The 25,199-nt window shown below is 44.1% G+C and overlaps 1 protein-coding gene across 3 annotated transcripts in view; it reads right to left on the bottom strand.

Moving 5' to 3' along the window:
- The window catches only part of LOC147747102 (vitamin D3 hydroxylase-associated protein-like), a 382,698-nt gene that overhangs the window by 133,530 nt on the left and 223,969 nt on the right, over positions 1–25,199 (bottom strand). For all 3 annotated transcript variants that reach the window (XM_086952351.1, XM_086952352.1, XM_086952350.1), the window contains exon 7: positions 11,062–11,186. In XM_086952351.1, the coding sequence (XP_086808477.1) occupies positions 11,062–11,186 (125 nt within the window). The remainder of the gene's footprint in view (positions 1–11,061; positions 11,187–25,199) is intronic.

The raw sequence follows: 25,199 nt of genomic DNA, 5'->3' as shown, positions 1-25,199 counted from the left end.
TCACTCAAATTTTTATTTTATCTGCTGAGTTGTTTATAATAATCATGATGATTTTACTATCCTTGTTATGAAAACCAGTACTGCATAAAAATACACATCATTCTGTTTACGTATTTATTCAGGACTTTAACGGCGGGGCTCTTGTTTATGATCACTCCATACATCTCACAGAACTGCCAGACTCCTAATACTCCCTGCCTAAAAGAGGATAACTTGTTAGAAGAGAAGTAGTTTCTACACCTAAATAAGCAAATTAGTTTCTTCCTTTCCAAAGGTGGGACATTGAGGAAGAAGGGTAACAGAGCTTTGACTGCAGTACTGACCACATAATAAATCATGCTTAAAGGCATGTTGTTCCAAAATGGTGTGTTTTATATTTATTTCAGGGATCACTGACATAATATCGAATTCGCATATATAGAATTACCAAAATATCGACGAAAAAATATAGAATGAAAAAATATCGAATTCCTATCTACAAACAGGTAAGTACAAAAATATTGAATCAAAAATATAGTTTTAAAAAATATAGTTAGTCAAAATATTGTTTTTTTTTTAAATGTCTTCAAAGTAATTTAAAATTAATGAAATAATAAATATAACATTTCCTATTACCACTCCAGTGAGTGCAACATTAGGGAAAGCGTTGGATAGCGTAGTAGTAAAAATTACTATTCCCACTCCAGAGAGTGCAACAGTAGGGAAAGCGTTGGATAGCGTAGTAGTAAAAATTACTATTCCCACTCCAGAGAGTGCAACAGTAGGGAAAGCGTTGGATAGCGCAGTGGTAAAAATTACTATTCCCACTCCAGAGAGTGCAACAGTAGGGAAAGCGTTGGATAGCGTAGTAGTAAAAATTACTATTCCCACTCCAGAGAGTGCAACAGTAGGGAAAGCGTTGGATAGCGTAGTGGTAAAAATTACTATTTGATAATAAATTACTTACCTTCAATTCGATATTTTTCACCACTATATTCTGTCCATTCGATATTTTGTCCATTATATATTTTTACTTCGATATTTTGGTAATTCTATATTTTGAATTCGATATTTTGTCTTGTTACCATATTTCAGGTAGGCTTGAATATACTTCGGGTCTCATTAAGAACCAATGTAAGTGTGATTGATTTCGAATTTGTACGATCACAGTTTCTCGTTTTAGCGATAAGCCTAGTACCTGCAGAAAGTGCTACCTTGGACAGGGCAAGGTGTATCTTAGAAACTCCTCCAAGTAAAGAATTGCCATAGTCTAATGCCAGTAGGACTAGGATTGTACAACCTTTTTTAAACCATCTTCAGGGTGAACATTTTAATCTTCTCTGGAGTCCAAGCAGGTACTCTGCTCCATTTAATAAGGAAATTAAGGGAATTTGGAGTTACAGATTCTTATCCAACAAAAATCCCTCCGATTTAGAGCAATCAATTTACTGATTGCAGAGCGGCATATTTATCTGTATTTGTATTTATTTAATTTGTATAACATAAATTTCTGAGTGATTACAGAAAATCGAAGAGGATCAAGCATACTATAACAGAATAGTACCATATCAACGTATTATTCTAGTGGTTGTGGCACACATCTTTGAAAAGCAGGAAAAGTATCCATAAAAACTGGATGAGAAACCAAACTGTGGGAACAATCTGTAGACACATTTTGATTAATGCTATGTACGTTTCATAGTCTTCTGCTTAGGTGACAAAATAATATATTTAATGAACTTTTAGGTTGACTACGTAGAGACCAGAATTACCTTGTTGTAATGTTTAATGACATTATTAGTTATAGAAGCGTTCTGAATTTGTTGTGGTAAGTTTCACAACCATCTCTACTACTTAAGCGCTGTTATTTCACTCCCTGTGAGTTGGGGTAAGTACAAGTTGTAGATCGATTACCTATTAATTATAGGAACGTGCTTCTTTTTGCAATTGCATGATCATCCCCATTTTTGTAGATGATGCTGCTGTTGTTGTTTTCAGTCTGTGCACTGGAACTTTGCTAATCAGACCCCGAAAACGTGATGAAATTTGCTCTTCCCAATAGGCATATTTAACTTACCTATAAATGCCTATTATATGGTATAAAATTTAACCCAGGGTCTGCAAGTTAAATGTCACTAGTGACTGCAGACTCCATTGGGCCACCCACTTCACTGACTGTGCAAGCATCAGTGGAGGTCTACCAATGTAGCCCGGCTGGGCAGGTCACTTGGGTAAAGAAAATACTAGCACATCTCCAACCTGACTTCTTTCTTTTTTAACAAATTATTTTCTGGAACAAAAAACATCTTACTTATGCGGATGATAGCTATAGTAGGCCATTATGTGTCTGCACGCGTTCCTCGATGTGAGATATTTTAAAATCAGGATTGCAGGAAATGAAAAGGATGATGGATCGATCTGCTGTAATAGATGTTAGACACATTTTGCAGCAGTGGATGATTTCTTTTGAAGCCTCGGCTACTAGCAAATGAAAGATGTATTTATCACATGGTAAAAGAATACAACTGATGGCCCAATTCCAAAGAGCCTCCACAGTCATAGCGGAGTCTCCACAATTGTGACAGAGTCTCTGCACTTGTGGCAGAGTCTATGCACTCATGGTGTAGTCTCTGCGCATGTGGGGTAATCTCTCCACTCATGCTGTAGTCTTTGCACTCATGGCGGGGTCTCCGCACTCATGCTGTAGTCTCTGCACTTGTGGCCGAGTCTCCGCACTGTAGTTCTCATTGTGGAGATTCTTCCATGTGTGTGGGGACTCCATCACAACTGTAGAGACTCCCCCATGACTGTAGAGGCTCTTTGTGAATCAGGCCCCCAGTTTTTTAAATGACAAAGGACCTCATTTGGATGTCTGTGGGACTGTCACCAACAGGCTGTCATTAGCAGTCCCACCAACAGCTAGGCTATCGGTCTTACCGCCGCATTACACTGCAAATGTTCATACCGCAGTGGTCTATGGGACAGACCGCTGCCTCCAACTGGATCAAGGATACCGTTGGGGCAGCAGTTGGACTCCTATTCCTACCATGGGGGAGTGCCTGTGCAGACACTGCCGTAGGGATTAGGATGTCCCTTTCCAACTGCCTTTTCATGGCAATCTCACTGCCATGGAAAGGAGGCCAAAAGGGACTTTGGGGGCCCCAAACAGGGCACCACCCGATGTGGGCCACTCCTAAGTGGCCTGGGGGGCAAATGTAGTCCCCCCCCCCACACATCCATGCACTGTGTGCTAGACACCACATGATGCCTGGCACATGGTGCATGGATGTTCACTAAGTGCCTTTTACTACTGCTGCTTGCACCACCGCCCTTTTCCTGGGCCGCAGCACAAGACGCATATGAAAAAGGCACTTTCCGACTACCTGCACGGCAGTCCTATCATAATAGGGCAGGTGGGACTGCTGACTCATTGTTAGAATGTCACCTGCCAATGTCAATGGCGGTCGGACGCTCATCGACTGCTATCATAATTAGGCCCAAAATTTGGCAATCTGCAAAAAATATGGTCTGATCCCAAAATAATATTTTCAAAGGAGGTTGCCCCCAAACAAAAAGCAATAAAAGAAAAATATTCTATAATTATGAGAATATGGATTGGGTCTCTTTATCAACATAGCTGTAATATTTGACAATGGATCTCAATATTGTATTTATTCATCAAAAACATTATGAAGGATTCATCAAAAATATTCCTTTTTGGTGGGTAGACAACCAGCCCAAAGTCAGTAGAGCATATAGCCTCTGCCCTGGTAGTAGAGGATCACGAACCACATTTAGATAACCCCAACTGCCAGGTGGTGAGCTCTGTGACATCAGTACATTCACTGCAGAACATACAGACTGAATGCAGAGCAGATTGCTAAATGATAGCCATGTTTTTAGCCTTGATAGCTTTTCTGTTCTTGTAACAAAAGCTCTGACTTGGGATACAAATAATGGCCCTGAAACAAAGCATGATTATCCACTGAACGGTAGGGCCATTGTTTGCTTTCTGTTCTGGGTCTGCCGGCTTTGAATAGTGGTGCCACAACAGAAAATCCATTTATGGTCATTATCCTCCTTCCTCACAAGAGGGCGGAGCCATGGTGTGGTTGAGATATGGTGCTCCTGTGGCAGATAAACCACCATATCAAGGGTTTCCCTCAGAGGAGCTGGCTAGCCTCCACTGCTCACTCATAATCAAAGCCTAAATATAATTCTACAGGAAAATATACCAACTATTTTGTAGCAGCATTTAAGATGTGCCCTATAACTCATTTAATGTAAAAAATGTTTTTCTTGAAAAGTGCAGCTACAATGCCGAGGCCGATCCTTTCCATTTGGATGAAACCCTTTGCTTTACATTTTTTCATTTGTCTAACTGAACTGGGCAGAAAGACAGCAATGAAAAAGCTGTCTTTCAAACTAAAATATGCACTAAGTCTGATGCTAACTACTCCTCTTTTTTATAATTTAATAGATAATTAGTTTTTTTATCTGAAAAGCAGCAATGACTACACTGAATTATTACTGCAACAACTTTAAAGATGAAACTTGTAATATTTAGTTTTATGGACTTTTATTACCTCATACTTTATGTTGGATTTGTTAAAGGTAACATAATTTCTGATAATGAAATATATATACCTAGTGTTACAAAAAATTCACTCTGACCACCATCAGCTGAAGCTAAATATGGTTTCTGGTCAAAGATTGATTGTATTCAAATATTTCATCATGCTGTTTTTCAAGGCCATCGTTTTTAGTAGTACCAAAATTGTATGGAGACCACTGTCTTGCTAAACACTCAAAATATGCCCTGGTTCTCAGCTCTACATCAATATCTCTAATGTACAGTATTGTGGTACACTGCTGTATTGGGGTTATGGGTGCTAGCAGGAAAGTGGCTGTGCCCCAAGAGATCCCGCCCACAAGGGTCACCTGCGGTTAGCGATGCAGAGAACTGGATGGGACCCGAGTAAGGGAGTGGAGAGGAGGAGGAGATGTGTTTTCAAGGCAGTTTATAAAGGGAGACCACCCTTGTTCTGGGTATGTGTGGGATGAGCACACCTCTGATGCAAACACTGTGTGAGAAATGGAAGGGTATATGAGCTAGCACGTGAAACAAAGAAAACTGGAAACCATCCTTGCAACACATGGTACATTAAACAATACTTGCTCTTGGAAACACAATATAAACGGTTCGCTCTAAAACAGGGGTCTCCAGACTTTTATGTAATAAGAGATACTGTGGTCACTATTACAACACTATTAATATTAGTAGATTGCGATGATTTTAACTGAGCCTAAGAATCAAGAAGATTACGTTAGAGGCTACCATATGCAAACCAGCAGTGATAACCTCAGTGCATCAGACAGAGTTGCCAGCAGTAATGTAAAATAGGGCTTTGGGAGGGGCGGCCGACCAGCGGGAGGCCTGCCCCTACCAGGGGGTTTTGGGCCAGGGGGCAGCCAGCACCTAATTGGCCTGGTTGGGCCCCTTTTGGGCTTCTTGGGTGGGCTGGTTTTGGGCTGGGCTTCTTTATAACTGGCCATTTCAGGGAACTACTCACCATTTTGGTGGAAGTAACCCAATAGCCGGTTGCTGTGTGCCTGTGTTTTTTTTTATTTTGGTTGGCCTGTGGTGGTTTCGAGGTCGCTTTCCTGTGCTGTGTGTCGCGCTGTTGCCGTTGTGTGGCAGGTTGCAGCTGGGAGCTTACCGTTCGGGTGTTTACTGGATGATGGCGCACATGGAGGATCCGAGGGTTGTGGAGGCCATCCCCCTCCTCGAAGACGTGGGCCGTATGGATATCTTGAGGCCCGACGTTAAGGTGAGGCCGCCGCAACACCGCAGCGGCGGTGCTGGCCTCCAAGTCGCCACGGGCACGGCCCAGAATGGAGGCAGAGTGAGGGGGGCGTGGCTGGGGGGCGAAGGATGGAAGGGCTCGACGGAGAGGAGGAGGTGGAGCCCGGTCCGCTCTGAAGTTTAAGGAAGGTGCTGGGGGCAAAGTTTAGGAAAATGATCAATACGGGCAGCGTTCTGCTGCCCGCGCCTCACCCCTTTCCGGCCCGCCCCACCCATGGGGGGTGGGGCAGGGAGAGGGTGTCGCTGGGGCCATGGAGGGACAACAACAAGGGCGCGTGTGCCAGACTGTATTGCAGATTCCGATATGAATGTTCTAAATGCGGGAAGCGACACCGGGTGGTGCAATGCTGGGAAGGTGGGGGCGGCGCTCAGAATCCACAGTCCACGACGAAAGGGCCAAAGACCAGGGGCAGGGGAGGAAAGGGGGTCCCGGGGCACTGGGAAACGGCTCATACGCTGGTTAGACAGGACCGGCTGGAGACACTCCTAGCGTCTTATCCACGAGTGTGTTATGGCGAGGGTTTCGGGAGGGTTTCCGGTTGGGGTACAAGGGTCCGAGAATTGCCAGGTGGGCCAAAAATCTGAAATCGGTCAATGCGCACAAGGCGGTGGTACGGGAAAAGTTGGTCAAGGAGGAGCGGGAAGGGCGGATGGCGGGCCCATTTCAGGAGGCCCCCATTCAGGATCTGATTATTTCTCCAATCAGTGTAGTGCCAAAGAAGGAGCCGGGTCAATATCGCCTGATTCAGCATCTGTCCTGGCCCGAAGGGACATCGGTAAATGATTATATATTGCCTGAACCATCATCAGTGTCCTACTCTTCTGTGGATGTGGCATGGCGGTTGGTGGCGTCGGTGGGGTTGGGCGCCCTCATGGCAAAATGCGACATCAAGTCAGCCTTACGGTTGCTACCGTTACACACGAATTACTACTAGCTGTTAGGGATCCAGTTTGACAGTTACATATTTGTGGACAAAGCGTTGCCCATGGGGCGATCTCGTGTGCGTTGTTTGAGCGTTTCAGTACCTTCTTACAGTGGGTTTTTTCGTGGTACACAGGCAATGAGACGGTGACGCACTACCTGGATGACTTCTTCTTAGTGGGGCTGCCTGGTTTGGCGGACTGACAGTAGCAGCTGGACGGTTTTACGGAACTCATGGGCTACCTGGGTGAGCCCCTGGCACCAGAGAAGACGCAGGGTCCCAGCACAGTGCTATCGTTTCTGGGGATAGAGCTCTACTACTCCGTGGCTATGGAAGCACACCTGCCAGAGGACAAGAAGGAGAGCATGCTGTCATTGGTGGACAACATGTTGAGGAAACAAAAGGTGACAGTTCGGGAGGTGCAGGTACTTCCGGGGCATTTGAACTTTGCGTGCCACGTCGTACAGGCGGGTCGTACATTTTGTAGACGGCTGGGTTGGGTGCTGTTCGGACCGACACTGCCGCATCATCATCTGCGATTGTTGGCAGGGACAAAAGAGGACCTGTGCATGTGGCGGGCCTTTCGAACGCTTCAATGGTATACCCATGGCACCTCCCGAGGGCTGGGAATGGGACATGACCATCTCATCGAATGCGGCCGGGGTGGGCGGTTTTGGTCTGTATTGGCTGGGGAAGTCGTGTGCAGAGGAATGGCCTCCGCATTGGCAAGGCAGGGGGCGGAGCATTGCGTTTTTGGAACTTCTTTTTGCTGGTGGTGCCGGTGATGGTGTGGGCACGACAGCTGGCACACAAACGGGTGATCTTCAAAGTGGACAACATGTCGGTGATGCAGGTCGTCAATAGGCAGTTGGCCAGGGACCCACAGGTGCTCAAGTTGATGACGGTGTTTGTACTGCAATGTTTGGAACATGACAGTCTGTTTCAAACCTGACCTGTGCCAGGGGTGGACAATGACATTGCGGCTGCTTTGTCCCATTCACAGTGGCAGAGGTTCCATGGGCTAGCCACGGCGACGGATGAATGCAAGACGCCGGTACTGTTGGGACTATGGACAATAGGAGATACGGGGTCGTACAACTGGTAAGAGCGTCAGTGGCCGTTTCTACCTGGAGAGCGTACGAGCAGGCATAGTGGGAATTCTTGGAACGTTGTGCAGCGCAGCAGAACAATCGCTGGGTGCGGAGCGAACAGTAGTGCAGTTCATGCTGCAGATGATGGATGGGGATGTCGAAAGCGACAATTGCCGGCAAGTTGTCAGCCATCACTTTCATGGGGAAGTTCTGGTGGGGTTACGCGCCGTCAGTGGGGGAATTGGGAGTGCGTCTATTGGAAGGTTGGGTGAGGGAGAGGGGTCCCAAGGTTAGACAGCGCCGGCCACTCACGGAGGGTATGCTTGTAGGCTTGATACAGCTTTTGCAGAAGATTTGCCACACCCGGAGGAGACCATTCTGTTTTCTGCACATGTCGTGAATGTATTTTGGGGCTTTTCGAGTTTCGAAACTGGTGGGGCCCAAGGGGAGCCTGGTGGTCCGTTGGGAAGAGGTGGAATTGAGGTCTCGGGAGGTGACGGTTCTGTTACGGAGTTCAAAGACTGACCAACGAGGAGTGGGGAAGTGGGTCGTCATGGGTCCGGTGGAGAAAGATGCGTTGTGCCCAGCAGGGTCAGGGGTTTTGGCGTCTGTGAGGAAAGTGGCAATAGGGGAGGTTTTTTTTGCCGGGTCGACAAGGGAAGGGTGACGGCGGCTCAGCTGCTATGGGTCCTGCAACACACCCTAGGCGCCATGGGTGAGGACCCAAGGATTTTTGGGACACATTCTTTCAGTATAGGTGCGGCGACGGATGAGGCTAAAAAGGTTTTGGAGGAGGGAGGAGCTCATGCGCTTGGGGCGTTGGAAATCAGACAGCTACAAGACATACATCAGGTTGCGGGGTGTAGGCATGGAGGATTAAGCTTGAGTTGCGGTTTCCTTGTCTTACATGTGTGTCTTTTCAGGTGCTGTGGCGGGGCAGGACGAAGCAGTCCTGTCTATCCTAATTATGAGACACTCGTTTGTGAAGCGACCGGAACGTGCTGAGCGGGCTAAGAACAGGAGTCTAAATCTGGAATTGAACTCTAGGCTTTATGTGTGTCATTGGCAAGGAAAAGGGGGCATGAGGTGGCATGAGCTGTTGCCAGCTTTGAGTAAGGAGGTCAAGAGGGGAGTTTGTCCTGATGTATTAGTCATTTACCTGGGGTAGAACGATTTAGTTCAATGCCAGGGCCTAGCTTTGGTGAAGCAGATGAAGCGAGATTTGCTGGATGTATGGCGGCAGTGGTCAGGTTGCCATAATATGGTCGGAGTTTATACCCAGGAGGATTTGGAGAGGATTGGAGCAACTGGAGGCCATAGATAGGGCGCATAGGAAGATCAATAGGGATATGAGGATTTTCTGTGAGAAGGAAGGTTTTGGTAGGATGGAACACCCAGAGCTGCGCTATGTGGCAGTGTATTTTTTTAGGTAGGACGGGGTTCACCTCTCCCGGTATGGGATGGAGTTGTACATTGTGCAATTGAAGGAGGCGCTGGACAAGGTCATAGGGGTACGTAGATATCCAAAACGTCAGGATGCCGGTGGGGGGGGGGGGGGGGGGGGGGGGGGGGGTCGAAAGCCGTCAGGATGTTTTTCGAGTGGCATTTTTTCCTAAGTCGTAGGGGATCTAATGAGGTCTGGTTTACAGTTGGGATAAATATAAGAAGTTATCTAGTTAGGTAGGTAGAAAATTTAGGAATTGCAAGTTTGTGTTTATAATTGTTGCAGGGGGGGAACGATGTTTAGGGGAGGGGGTGGGGGTGTGTTAGGAAGACTATATTTAGCGAGGTTTCGTTTTGTACGACACAGACCAAGGGAAGTTATTTGTAAAGTGCACCTGTTTCCAATAAAGCTCCTTTTTCACACCAACAAGCTGGTCTATGGTCTGTGCTGCCCCCCTTTGTGGGCCACTCCCAGGCGGTTTTCGGCCCGGGGGCAGTCAGCACCCAGTTGGGCTGGTTGGGCCCCCTTTGGGCTTCTTGGGCTCTGGTTGGGCTAGTTTTGGGCAGGTGCTTCTTAATAACCAGCATGGTACTGCTCACCATTTTGGTTGAAGTGACCCAATAGCCGGTTGCGGTGTGCCCGAGGGTTTTTGCTTTTTCCCTCCCTCCCACCCCTTTTTTGGTGGTAGTTTATTTTATTGCAGTGGTCTTTCCTGGTCAATTGAGTTTTGGCAAGTTTGATACAATTTGGGGTGGTTTTGTTGGGAGCAGGTGCGTTAACAGTTGGGATAAATATAAAAAGTTAGGTAGGTAGGAAATTTAGGAATTGCAAGTTTGTGTTCATAATTGTTGCAGGGGGGAACCATGTTTAGGGGAGGAGGTGGGAGAGGTGTTAGGAAGACTATATTTAGCGAGGTTTAGTTTTGTACTGCACAGGCCAAGGGAAGTTATTTGTAAGGTGCACTTGTTTCCAATAAAGCGGCCTTTTTCACACCAACAAGCTGGTCTGTGGTCTGTGCTGCACCCCTTTGTGTGCCCAAAAAGACTTTGTCAATTTCGAATGGCTCCACATTGGTAGTACATACCAGCCTCACCTGCAGTGCCTCGGCACGAAGGTAATATTATTAGTAATTAGTCTCCCCAAATCACTGAGCACTCAAAAATGATCTTTAAATATATTCCAAAAATCCAGCTACTTTTTCTTCAAAAGTCTGCTTATTTTGTTCGTAAAATGACACATTTGTCTTGAATACACAATTTTGGCACATATATATTCATTCAACAAATCAAAAGATTTCAATTTAGTAGGCTACGCTACGCACAGGAGAGCTACTTACAGGTGGCCGGAGAGCTGCCAGTAGCTTACAAGCTACTCGTTGGAGACACCAGTTGGCTTGAATGTATCAAAAACATGTTTGTAATTGAGACAAATCAATATTGAGGAACCATTGTGAAATTCTTGAAATGTAATAATCCTAGTCATGAACCCAATATTGAACTCGTCTAAATATGTGCATTACTTATGTAAATGTCGAAGGGTTTATGAATAGCCAAATGTTTTTTTTTTTTTTTTAAATTGTAGCTTATAGCCATCTCTCACATGCCACCTTGGAGCAATAAACATTTCTTTATCATGTGCAAATATAAAAAAAAACTATTCTTTTACCGCTACTTTACAAGTCATTTAGGAGTTCTAAAGACTTGCTCAAAGACTAGCTCACCTGCTGCCCTGCCCAGCACATCATATCTAATTCTTTACCTCATCTTTGAAAGGTAAGGGTGGAACAGAAGGGTCCAAGCTGAACATATCCTCATTCAGGGTAGCTTTCATAAACAGGACCAGGCTGTCCACATCTCTCGCCATAGGACCACTCATCGATACAGCTGACCAAAAGGAGAATAAGAATGCATTAACTATTATGTAGCACCACAATGTCTTGTCCACAATTTCGACACATTGTTATGTCTAGAATTCAGATTGGCAACAATTTCAGTTTACAATTTTTTCAGATAAAAAAGATACAGACACCAACAATATAAAAGCATAGAGGGACGGCTTCAGGGGCTTAGTCCTACTAAAAAATACAGAAATTAAACAAAAATAAAATGTAAAATAGATTTTTTTTTATTTAAAAAAATGAAATAATGTTAATAGGTCCTTACCTGGCTGACATTATTGTAATCCAAAATAAAAGCTCCAAATAATGGTAATCTGAAACTATGGAGGTCAACATAGTAGCCATACCCTCTCTATATGCCTTGAATGTATGTATTGTTTTTTCATATAACACATCCGATTAATGTGGCTGTTGTAATGCAATGCAATAGCATCATATTCACTCTAAATGTATTTTCTTATCTCTATGGCTTCTGAAGTTCTTTACCAATCTCTGCAACACCATGTGCACCTTGCTGAATGTTAATACCACAAGTATGAACTGTATTGTAGCATTTATGCAGCAAGTATTGCCGTGAAACTGTGTTTTCATTTTCGCGTCCTTAGGACAGTGTTTGTCTTGAAATGTTCAAAATTGCTGAATTGAACGTTCAAAAATCTCTATCATAAATTTCAACAGTGCCAAACAAATTATCAGTCACTAACAAGATCTTCCCTCGAAGGAAGAACATCCCTGTTGGCACCAAAGCCCAACCCTTCTCCCTGCAGCGCTTTACTTGCAACCAGATGTCTTCACTGCACATAATCAATTCCTGGCTCACAACTAATGAAGGCCTAGGCCAACAACCATCTATATAAAAATCTACTCAAAATGAAAAAAACAGTTACCTGTCCGAATCATAATTTCTCTATCACAGCCTCTGAATTAAAGAAAATCCACCTCACATCACACTTTATTTACACCCCAGTGACCTCTAAGCAATCAGACATCCCCCCACACTTTAACACACACTGAATTGATTTATTTATTTATTTGTATGCTTATATAGCGCAGGAAGTCAACCCCCGAAAGGGTATCTCCGTGCTTACGCTTTACCAAAGAGCCAGGATCAAGTTCTGGACAGTGAAAAGTGGGGGGAAGAAACCTAACAGGCGACAAATAAAAAAGTTTTCAGTGATTTCTTGAAGGATTGAAAATTAACAGTGTTTTTGAGAGCAGAGGGGACCTTTGTAGGACAGGGCTCGAATTGGCCTTATAAATCACCCAACCAGACAACAGATTTTCTTCAACCCTAGTCACTCCGCTTCCCCTTTCCTTGAGAACGTGACTGGAACATTTAACTCATTACTTGGAGTTTTTCATCCTCCATCTTTCTACACCTCACGTGTCCAGTTCCTCACACTATGACGTATACATTTTTCCCTCACTGACTCTCACGATGTATCCTCAAACCTCTCGTCTTCCATCTCTCTCTCTACTACACATGCTCTCACTATTGCATCCTCCCTCACACCCTGTGTACACAATCTCCATCTCACAGGCATACAGAGACTCAGGCTAACCCACATCTTGCGATAACTGGATATCTGACCGCTAGAAATGAGATTTCTGGTTGGCTAGGGCTTGCGCCTAAGCCAGGCAGAAACCACCACTCTAGTCAGGGCAAGGGAGTTACACACTGAAGATAACCCCTGCTCAACCCCTTGGTCGCTTGGCACGAGCAGTCAGCCTTATCTTAGAGGCAGTGTATAAAGCGTTTGCGCACCACACTCACACAGCAGCAACACACTAGGCACACAACAAAAGAAACTCCACACAAGGTTATATAAAAATTGTCTTTGTATTACTCAGAAAGCACATCAGAGCATAATCACATTTGTACACTGTGCCATCTGGTACTAGGTGTTACCTTACAGGGGATTATATACAGTACAGGGCCAATCAGCCCACTGTCAAAACCATCAGAACAGGTAAGTAATAGCACAACCAGTAACTACTGGTACAGGCACTTAGCACAAACACATTATGCATAAATCACATTAGATCAGGCATAAACCACATTATGCATCAATCATATTAGCAACGCACCACAGTAGTAGTAGTAAAAGAATGTTTATTAGACCATTGGTCTCAAAACAGAATACATATTACAATAAATAGTTTAAAAACATGTATAAAAAATTCCGCAAATACTTTAAAAGAGACAAATTTTCACACAGCACTAGACCCATATTGTAATCAGCAATACAATGAAGCTTTAACTTAGGGATAGCGTTCCACCCTAGACACAATTAACCAGAGCGTAACCTACTATTACTTCCTGCCAATTTCTATCCAACTATATTTGGATCCAACAGAGTCCTTTTTACCGCCTTCATATATTTTGCCATGGCGATTGCTATATCAAGATTTGGCATGTCGGTAAGTAGGTTAATTGCTAAGAGGCGCTCAGTTATACCATATTTTAAAAACAAGGGTCGCAAAAACAGTTTCCGCTGTGACACCCATTTTTGACAGTCTAGTAAGATATGTAGATTATCACACTTGGTACCTAATCCACAGCGGCATTTACCATCCGGTTGTACCAATTGCACCACAGTAACCCTAACATGGTGCATACATCCTCTTAGGGCCTTGCGCCCCCCAGAACAGAAGGTGATTACAGGCCAAACGACCTTCCTTGAGGGCCAGTCCTGGGCTTCCCCGCAATGCCCTCTGTCCACAAATGTCAGGGCTCTATGAGTATGTGACTGTCGTCTGCCACCAGGCTGCCACTGCAGCAGGGTACAGGCCCAAAATGCCGATACCAGAAATGGGGCTGGGAGGGTGCAACTCACCCTTGTCTCTACTGAGACACAAAATGCCACTAACGTTGCAGCTGCCACGATTTGGCGATACAGCTGTGTGCACAACCCTAGGCACCAACAGTGCCTTGGGTGCCGCCCTAAACGGGAGTCCTCCTTGTAGGATTGGTAAGTGGGCATCAACAGAATGCCCTGCCAGCCCCACTCATCGGGACTTCTCAGGTGCGACCAGAAGGGTGCTTAGGAACCCCCATACACCGGGGCCCCCCTCAAGGGTAGGTTCGGCACCCGCAGTACTTCCTCTCTCCTCCTTGGCAACGTGGAGTTGTCCAGCCTGGAGCGAAGTCTCTGTCGACCCTGTCTCGCTCAATGCGCCACACGCTGGGCTCTCTACGGGACACAGGAGCCCCACCCTCCTCCTCCTGGCATGAGCTGGCTTGACTTTTTTCAGCTACGTCTGCCCTGATTGGTCCACACTGTGTAGTGCGGCCCTGCCCACAACCAGGCTCAGCCTGGCTTCCGGCACACTGGGGATCACAGAGCAAAATCTTCGTCGACTCCTTCCTCGACACAGCGCGACGGTGCCTGCGGCCAGTTGCTCAGACCACAGAGGCAGTTTGGTATGAAAGTGCCAGAGCACTTAGGACATGAAGCGCTCACTGTGCAATTTGAGGCAGGAGCCCACCTTGCAGGCTCCATATGCAAAAGGCAAAGCGCTCACTACGCGCTCTCTGTCACAACAATGCGCTGTGGGCTGCCGTCTGGTACTTCCCGGTAGACGGGCTTAAGACAGCACGGGCAATGTCCATAAAGCCACTTTGCTGTGGGGTACACGCAGTTCTGTGTGGGGAGGGACAAGGGGTACATGATCCAGTGCTCACCATGCGCTAAGGCCCAAAGTCCAGAGGGGCAGAGCTGGGTCCAAGCAGACCATCTCACAGGGCCCTTTCACAGAGGGGAAGTCCCCCGTGGTGGTTCCTCCTGGTGCCCAGCAGTCCACCTTTCACAGCTCCAAGCAGGTAACAGCCCCAAAATTCATATCAGTTATGTTTTTTGTTCTGCCCTGACACAGGGCTTGGGGACCCAGTTCCAACCAGTTCTCGGGGGGATTCAACCATTTGTTTTCAGGGCGCAACAGTCCCCATTGACAGAGTAGGTCATGTCCCCACACACGCCACACGGGGCGGAGCCAGCATTGTACAAGGCAGGCACAGACCTATTCAGGGACAGAGAATACTCCTCCCACCACTCTAAAGGCAGATCTGCCTATTCAGCCTAGCGCTAACTCACGCAGCCCCACTGGAGCCACTGCACCTCACCAGCCCCTGTCACTCCAGAGCCAGGCATACAATACACATCAGGCAGGCACAAAGACACAAAGCACACAGAAATGCCAACTTCTAAAAGTGGCATTTCTAAAATAGTGATAACTCTGCGTACACTGTTACACAGCATTTATTACCACTATTCCAACCACACCAAACTTGATCCCACTTCTCCTCTCATATCCGAATTACCACTGAACCACTTATCAGGGAGTCTCCAATGCATTCCTAAAGAAGGCAGCCTCACAGTAGTGAGAAACCAAAATGGCTGTTCTTCACTACCAGGGCATGACACACAGTTAAGGCATATGTCCTACCGTTTACCTACATTGCACCCTGCCCATAGGGCTAGCTAAGGCCTACCTTAGGGGTGACTGATATGTAGTAAAAGGGGAGTCACAGATGTGCTCCCACTTTATGTGCTATGTCACAGTGGCAGTAAACTGCGCGCACAGGCCCTGCAATGGCAGAGGCCTGAAACAGGTTTGAAAGGCTACTTTGGAGGGTGGTGCAAGCAGAGCTGCAAGTCCACCAGCAGCATTTAATTTACTGGCCCTGGGTATGTGAAATACTACTTTACATGGGACTGACAGGTAAATTAAATACGCCGAACAGGTGTAGACCAATCTTACTACGTTAACCATAGAGAACGCACGCACTTTACACTGGGAAGCAGTGCTAAAGTTCCCAGAGTCCTAAAACCACCAACCCCAGGTCAGAAAAAAGACTTGGAGGAAGGCAAAAAGTTCAGGGATGACCCTGCAAAAAGGGCCAAGGATAACACTGACCAACCTCATCACAGAGAACACAAAATCCATCTCTCCCCTACATGACACTTCCGATCACTCCAAATAAAGTGAGCTCTAGAAAACTAAGTCGGCCATTTCAAAATGTGCAACCTTTTCAAATACCATCAAGTAACTTATTTCCTCATTCTGAATGAGACCTGAAATGACCAGGCATCCAAACCCTACACAGATGTGTGTTTTTCATAGGATTATGAGAATCAGAAATGTGTGTGATGTAGCGCTTACCTCATTCAAACATCTAGGCTCATAAAGCACTATTCTGATGACGCGCAATTCAAGTTGAGGCTGATCAAAAAAATCAAATGTACTCAATGAATGTGAAGCACATTAGGCCCCACTGGAAAGACCGAGAGTAATTCAGTTTCAAACCATAACGTTTTTTAAGAGTTAATCTTTTACAGAAATCAAAAATCATCCTTTTGTTACAAATCAATAATCAATAAATAAGTGCATCAGTCAATATGAAGTTCAAATCAATTTAGCCACAAGTAAGAGGATGAATTAGCATAGAGTTGCCTGAAAGGGAAGGTTGAATAAACAGTTCTCCTCTACAGAGACCACCACAATTGGCATATTGATTTGCAAATAATTTAATGATTTGAGTCTTAACTTTGCTAATCCCTTAATAAGCCTTTATGGTTTAAAACATAACTAACTGGTTTCTCTCTTCTTTGTAGAGCCCTACGCACTTCGACTTACTGAAATGAACTGAATTCTAACGTTAATCTCAGTTGTAACAAAAAATTACATTGAGGATCGCTTCATGAATTTTAATCAAACTTTTAAGAAAGCCAAGCGCCTAATCAATTTGATGGGAGAGGTTGGTTTCCACTGAGGTTTGGAAGACTTAAATTTGCCACAGAGTTCAAATCTGTCCCAACCAAATTTATATTACTGAGCTTCCATAGTTCCATTTGGAGTATTGACGGTGTCCAGTATTTCTGAAGTGGTTGCATTAGTGAGAGTATGAGTAGGGATATGGACTTTTGATTGCGAGTTATTGATAGTTTCAACGTTTAGTGTGTTGTCATGCTTTGAGCTGTGGTGTCTATTTGGGTTCAGGAGGGCTCCATGTGAGGTTAAGTACTGAAGTGCTTTTCTCACATTTTTGCGTGTGCTTATGGGGATTAATTTGCTTGCTGCAAAGAGTTGAAATGTAGTTATTGTATTTTTCATAATCCAAGATCCGGGATAGAAACAGAATTATATTAAGAGGTTTAGAGTGGTCTGTTAAGGTTGAGGTAGAGTACCATGAGGCACTATCAGTCACACAAAATAGGGACTTATTAAATTACTATTGTGCGATTGTACTAATTGAGATTGGTGCATGGTTGATCCGTTGTGAACAGGAGTAGACCACACTAGTCAGGGTGATTTCCTACTGGTCAAGAATTCACTTCTTGTGTTTGATAGTGTCAGGAGAGTACTACTCTTCATATTAGTCACATGGTTGTTGACTTTGTTTTCATTTGTGGAAAAGACAAGTGTTATTGTTTTATTTTTTTATATGTTGTTTATGTGAAGTTGTTGTACAGTTGTTAGTAGTGCAAGGAGGCGAGATGCTGTGAGTTACATCATTAAGGGTTACGCTGGGATTGGTTGGTTAGTGTGTGCCTTACGCTCAGATTGGTTGCTATGTAATTGTGTGCCATGCTGCCAGTGGTCAGTTCAGTGGTGACTCACTAGGATTGGACGTTGTGTTGCTGAATATTATATTTTTATTATGTTTGGAGCTGCCAGTTATTTCAATTTGGAGTTTGCATGGCGTAAAGAGCAAAGATAAAATTATAAAAGAAAATAAGAGTTATCTTGAAAGATGATATGAAAATACCTGTTTGTGAGAGTGAAGAAGCCCTTTTAGAGGGCACACCTGCTCATTACATTTTTTGGAAAATCCCACCGGACCGGTTCCTGGTCAATCACAATGGCAATGCATAAGAGAGGAGAACAATTGGGTAATTGCCACAGTTCTATGGGTAGATGTAAAGGTGAATGGACACACCATATCATTTGTGATTAATACTGTAAATACCTACTCTAGTGTTAGAATACCAGAGGTAAATACCATACCCTTCTCAGGAAATCAAATCCAAGTTGAAGGTGTTGCCAACAAGCAAAGTACAAACCCAGTTTCAGCTAAGGTCCCGGTAAATATAGGGCCCCTTAAAGAGGATTATACATTTGAAATATGTAATACCAGTCCGGTCAATTTAGGACTGGGGTTAAACTGTGTGATCTATTGTACATCGGATGGTGTTGAACTTCAGACACATGATGAGGATGTAGATTTCAAATTGAAAACTCAAGAGAAATACATTGGGTGTTTCCCAGTTCTAACAAGAGGAGACTTCACTCCCAATTTAGGAGAGTCAGTGAAGAGGAACTTGATATTTTATAGGCTAGGATATTCATCTGATTAAAGACATTGACCCTGTGAAAATAACCATAAAAAATAATGCAGAATATCCACAAACTCCCAGTACAGCCTCTCATCTCAAGTAGTAGATGGAATTAAACTTGTGATTGAATCCATTCCAGAGCAAGGCATATTAAAAAAAATATTAGGTAGTCCAAACTACTCACCTGTGATTGATTTGCAGGAATCAATTTAAAAGTGGGGGATAGTTCAGGATTTAAGAAAGGTAAACCAGATTATTGCTCAATATTATCAAATGCCGTTGTGATACTTTTTCACATCCCTTGTGATGCGGAGCAGTTTTTAGTCAATGATCTGTATTAATCGTACCTTTCCATTTTGCGACATGAGAATAATCAGTTCGTTTTCACTTTCCTTTTTTTGCAGATAAAACCCTAGAGCGCTTCTCAATTTTTCATCAGATCCTGAAGAAAACTCTGGAGACCTTGCAGTTTCCATTCAATTCATTTCTGTTCCAATATATTGACGACCACTAGTGGTGTTGCCATCCAAGAAGAGTGCGTACGAGTCACTATTGCTTTGTTGAATCATTAGTCGGAGAACGACCACAAGATGTCCCCCCAAAAAATGATAGTATTGTCAGAGAAAGGTTCTGTATCTAGGACATCACATTCAGAAGGGAGTTAGGAAAGTGTCCCAAGAGAGTATCTCTACAATTCTGAGGATTAAGGCTCCCATAACACATAATAGGGCAAGATGTTCCTGGGAATAGTAGGCTACTGTTGCCAGTGAATTCCTGACTTTTCCCTAGTGGCAAAGCCTCTACAGACACTTTCACATAATGGGCCTGACCCACTTCCCTGGGACAACTAATGCAGAAGTACCTTCCAAGAGCTGAGTGAAGAAATACTGATGCACCCGAGTCATAGGAGTGCTAGATTTGTTAAAAATAATATTCATATATATTCCCTTCAGCCTTTATTCAGTGCCCCCACACTCATCCTTAACCTCTCTACCTACTATGAACTAAAAGAAAACAATTTTAAATGTATTCCCTCCTTTTTAGCCAATTCACCCAACTAACAGACCCATATGTCCACTGCTCCCAATAACAACTTACAACTTCCCCATTTCTAATATATTTCCATAATTATAACCCTACTCAAAACACTACTTACTAAACACACAAGAACTCAAAAGTACAAGCCTACCACTATTTCATTTTTTTACAGAATAATTTAACTTTATTTTATTTTGTAATAATGCTAATCACAATTAAACAGTTATATTAATAGAATAATATGTATCTATGTAGAAAATTGATTCTGCCAATTTAGTCCACCATGACTATTTTTGCAATTTACTCCCTGGCTTTTGGACTTCTACTATGAGTGAGTCTCTCTAACGAAGTCTCACTCATGGTAAATCCATACTAATTGGACCGAGCTTGTAAACTCTGTGTGTCCACCTTTTAGGATAAGGTTGTGGCGGTGCAGCTAGGGTAAAGGGCACTGGGCTGGTTACAATGGACATGTATGCTTCACTTCACTTTGGTAACTTTATTTCGGTCAAAGACCATAAAAGTGCAATAAAATATATACAAGCACAATATTAAGACATAAAAACATCAGAATTAAAAAGTTATTAAACAATGGTTATCAAAGGAGTAGTAAAAGATAAAAGCAGTAGTCCCTTATTCCTTATGGATTATTGCAGTTCTTCTCCTCCACATGCCGAATAGAAACTGGGAAACGGCAAAGACAATGAGAGGGGCAGTTTCATAAGTTAGGACTCTACAGGCATGAGCACGGTGTCTAAAGCCCAAGTTTTTGCATAATGGGATAATCCAGCACTTCCGAATTTCACTGTATGCTCGACAGAAAAAGAGGATATGTATAATGTCTTCCCTGGCGTGATTACAGGCAGGGCAGTTAGCCTTCATCGATTTTGCCCATCTGGATGTAAATGCCCCAACCGGTAAAGAGCTGTGCCTCAATTGAATGTATAGCTTTCTTGCCAGTGGAGGCTGCACCAGGTCCAGGAACGCCTCCATCCTGAATTCGATTTTTGTTATTATGAACTCATTGGACAATCTGCCCAGGGAAGTAGAGCAGTGTAGCAGTTTGAGGTTATGCGATTTTACAGCTGGCACCAGAACAGTCCTTTGCATCCTCATACAGCTATCCTCCGGTGTATCCCAAAGTTGGGGAAGACCAATTTGGTAAAGGAGAGACTTAACATGTGCTAACCATGGTATGTTCTTGTTCTTAAGCTGCCCCCAGATAGTTTTGAATTCTGCTCTAAACGGTTCCAGCTCCGGCACAGACCAGAGCCTTCTCCAATAGAGCAGAGGTCGAGCTGCCGCCAGGTCAGTAATAGGTTCCAGACCCAGGTCCAAGCGAAATTGGAGCAGGGGCGTGCTTTGCGGAAGACCGAACAGATGACGCATGAAAGAATGCACGACTTTCATTAGATTACATGTGTTAGTGTGTCCCCAGAGTTCAGCAGCGTATAAGGCTGCAGACCTGACCTGTGTTTTGTATATCTCTAGGGCAGGGGTAGCCGGTTTAAAGGTTGAGGCGCTATGGAATCTGCCTACGCCACCCATTATCTGTGCGAGTCTCAGGGAGGATTTAGAGACTTGCTGGTCCCATGTAAAGTGTTCAGTCAAAGTCACTCCCAGATATAAGAAGGTCTTGACTCGCTCAAGAGGGGTTCCATTCAATGTGGGGTTGGGGCGGGTAGGCCTCGGGGGGTTGAAGATCATAAACTTGGTTTTCTCCAAGTTGATCTCCAGACCCCGCGAGGCGCAGAAGGAAACAAACCCGTCCAAAACCCGCTGGATGCCCGATGATGTCCGCGACAACAGCAAGGTGTCGTCCGCGAACATCAGAGCGGGCACCCTGCTAGTGGCCATGCGTGTAGCATCATTATCCTTGACACAATTAAGTCTATCTATCAGGCCATTGACATACAAGCTAAAGAGGGTAGGGGCTAGTACGCAACCCTGGCATACTCCTCGAGTAACAGGAAAACGATCGGATAATTCCCCGTTTTTCCCACACCTCACCTGGGCGTAATTCCCAGTGTGAAGCCGGGTTATGGCATCTAGTAAGTAAGGAGGGAGACCAAGTTCCTCCAACACCGACCAGAGCCTCTCCCTCGGGATCAGATCGAATGCGGCCCGCATGTCCACAAAAACAAGGTAGAGGCTGCCACCCTCTACTCTTGCAGTTTTCCAGTATAGGACCTGGAGTCGAAAGATCTGGTCCAGAGTCAAGACCCCTGATCTAAAACCGGCTTGGAGGGTGGTCAAAGTTTTGTTTTCCTCCATCCAGCACAATAACCTCTCCAGGAGAATTCGGCCCATCAGCTTCTGGGTGGTATCGAGTAGACCGGTTCCTGGTCAATCACAATGGCAATGCATAAGAGAGGAGAACAATTGGGTAATTGCCACAGTTCTATGGGTAGATGTAAAGGTGAATGGACACACCGTATCACTTGTGATCAATACTGTTAATACCTACTCTACTATTAGAATACCAGAGGTAAATACCATACCCTTCTCAGGAAATCAAATCCAAGTTGAAGGTGTTGCCAACAAGCAAAAGTGCAAACCCAGTTTCAGCTAAGGTCCCGGTAAACATAGGGCCCCTTAAAGAGGATTATACATTTGAAATATGTAATACCAGTCCGGTCAATTTAGGACAGGGATTAAACTGTGTGATCTATTGTACATCGGATGGTGTTGAACTTCAGACAGATGATGAGGATGTAGATTTCAAATTGAAAACTCAAGAGAAATACACTGGGTTTTTCCCAGTTCTAACAAGAGGAGACTTCACTCCCAATTTAGGAGAGTCAGTGAAGAGGAACTTGAGATTTTATAGGCTAGGATATTCATCTGATTAAAGACATTGACCCTGTGAAAATAATCATAAAATATAATACAGAGTATCCACAAACTCCAAGTACAGCCTCTCATCTCAAGTAGTAGATGGAATTAAACTTGTGATTGAATCCATTCCAGAGCAAGGCATATTTAAAAAAAATATTAGGTAGTCCAAACTACTCACCTGTGATTGATTTGCAGGAATCAATTTAAAAGTGAAGGATAGTTCAGGGTTTAGGAAAGGGAAACCAGATTATTGCTCAATATTATCAAATGCTGTTTGAATACTTTTTCACATCCCTTGTGATGCGGAGCAGTTTTTAGTCAATGATCTGTATTAATCGTACCTTTCCATTTCGCAACATGAGAACAGTCAGTTCCTTTTCACTTTCCTTTTTTTGTAGATAAAACCCTAGAGAGCTCCTCAATTTTTCATCAGATCCTGACGAAAACTCTGGAGACCTTGCAGTTTCCATTCAATTCAGTTCTGTTCCAATATATTGACGACCACTAGTGGTGTTGCCATCCAAGAAGAGTGCGTACGAGTCACTATTGCTTTGTTGAATCATTAGTCGGAGAACGACCACAAGATGTCCCCCCAAAAAATGATAGTATTGTCAGAGAAAGGTTCTGTATCTAGGACATCACATTCAGAAGGGAGTTAGGAAAGTGTCCCAAGAGAGTATCTCTACAATTCTGAGGATTAAGGCTCCCATAACACATAATAGGGCAAGATGTTCCTGGGAATAGTAGGCTACTGTTGCCAGTGAATTCCTGACTTTTCCCTAGTGGCAAAGCCTCTACAGACACTTTCACATAATGGGCCTGACCCACTTCCCTGGGACAACTAATGCAGAAGTACATTCCAAGAGCTGAGTGAAGAAATACTAATGCACCCGAGTCATAGGAGTGCCAGATTTGTTAAAAATAATATTCATATATATTCCCTTCAGCCTTTATTCAGTGCCCCCACACTCATCCTTAACCTCTCTACCTACTATGAACTAAAAGAAAACAATTTTAAATGTATTCCCTCCTTTTAAGCCAATTCACCCAACTAACAGACCCATATGTCCACTGCTCCCAATAACAACTTACAACTTCCCCATTTCTAATATATTTCCATAATTATAACCCTACTCAAAACACTACTTACTAAACACACAAGAACTCAAAAGTACAAGCCTACCACTATTTCATTTTTTTACAGAATAATTTAACTTTATTTTATTTTGTAATAATGTTAATCACAATTAAACAGTTATCATAATAGAATAATATGTATCTATGTAGAAAATTGATTCTGCCAATTTAGTCCACCATGACTATTTTTGCAATTTACTCCCTGGCTTTTGGACTTCTACTATGAGTGAGTCTCTCTAACGAAGTCTCACTCATGGTAAATCCATACTAATTGGACCGAGCTTGTAAACTCTGTGTGTCCACCTTTAGGATAAGGTTGTGGCGGTGCAGCTAGGGTAAAGGGCACTGGGCTGGTTACAATGGACATGTATGCTTCACTTCACTTTGATAACTTTATTTCGGTCAAAGACCATAAAAGTGCAATAAAATATATACAAGCACAATATTAAAACATAAATACATCAGAATTAAAAAGTTATTAAACAATGGTTATCAAAGGAGTAGTAAAAGATAAAAGCAGTAGTCCCTTATTCCTTATGGATTATTGCAGTTCTTCTCCTCCACATGCCGAATAGAAACCGGGAAACGGCAAAGACAATGAGAGGGGCAGTGTCATAAGTTAGGACTCTACAGGCATGAGCACGGTGTCTAAAGCCCAAGTTTTTGCATAATGGGACAATCCAGCACTTCCGAATTTCACTGTATGCTCGACAGAAAAAGAGGATATGTATAATGTCTTCCGTGGCGTGATTACAGGCAGGGCAGTTAGCCTTCATCGATTTTGCCCATCTGGATGTAAATGCCCCAACCGGTAAAGAGCCGTGCCTCAATTGAATGTATAGCTTTCTTGCCAGTGGAGGCTGCACCAGGTCCAGGAACGCCTCCATCCTGAATTCGATTTTTGTTATTATGAACTCATTGGACAATCTGCCCAGGGAAGTAGAGCAGTGTAGCAGTTTGAGGTTATGCGATTTTACAGCTGCCACCAGAACAGTCCTTTGCATCCTCATACAGCTATCCTCCGGTGTATCCCAAAGTTGGGGAAGACCAATTTGGTAAAGGAGAGACTTAACATGTGCTAACCATGGTATGTTCTTGTTATTAAGCTGCCCCCAGATAGTTTTGAATTCTACTCTAAACGGTTCCAGCTCCGGCACAGACCAGAGCCTTCTCCAATAGAGCAGAGGTCGAGCTGCCGCCAGGTCAGTAATAGGTTCCAGACCCAGGTCCAAGCGAAATTGGAGCAGGGGCGTGCTTTGCGGAAGACCGAACAGATGACGCATGAAAGAATGCACGACTTTCATTAGATTACATGTGTTAGTGTGTCCCCAGAGTTCAGCAGCGTATAAGGCTGCAGACCTGACCTGTGTTTTGTATATCTCTAGGGCAGGGGTAGCCGGTTTAAAGGTTGAGGCGCTATGGAATCTGCCTACGCCACCCATTATCTGTGCAAGTCTCAGGGAGGATTTAGAGACTTGCTGGTCCCATGTAAAGTGTTCAGTAAAAGTCACTCCCAGATATATGAAGGTCTTGACTCGCTCAAGAGGGGTTCCATTCAATGTGGGGTTGGGGCGGGTGTGCCTCGGGGGTTGAAGATCATAAACTTGGTTTTCTCCAAGTTGATCTCCAGACCCCGCCAGGCGCAGAAG

Source organism: Lissotriton vulgaris, chromosome 1_1, assembly GCF_964263255.1.
Source record: "Lissotriton vulgaris chromosome 1_1, aLisVul1.2, whole genome shotgun sequence".
Lineage (NCBI taxonomy): Eukaryota > Metazoa > Chordata > Amphibia > Caudata > Salamandridae > Lissotriton > Lissotriton vulgaris.
The sequence above is the reverse complement of the archived record's forward strand: the minus strand, read 5'-3'. Positions and strand labels throughout refer to the sequence as shown.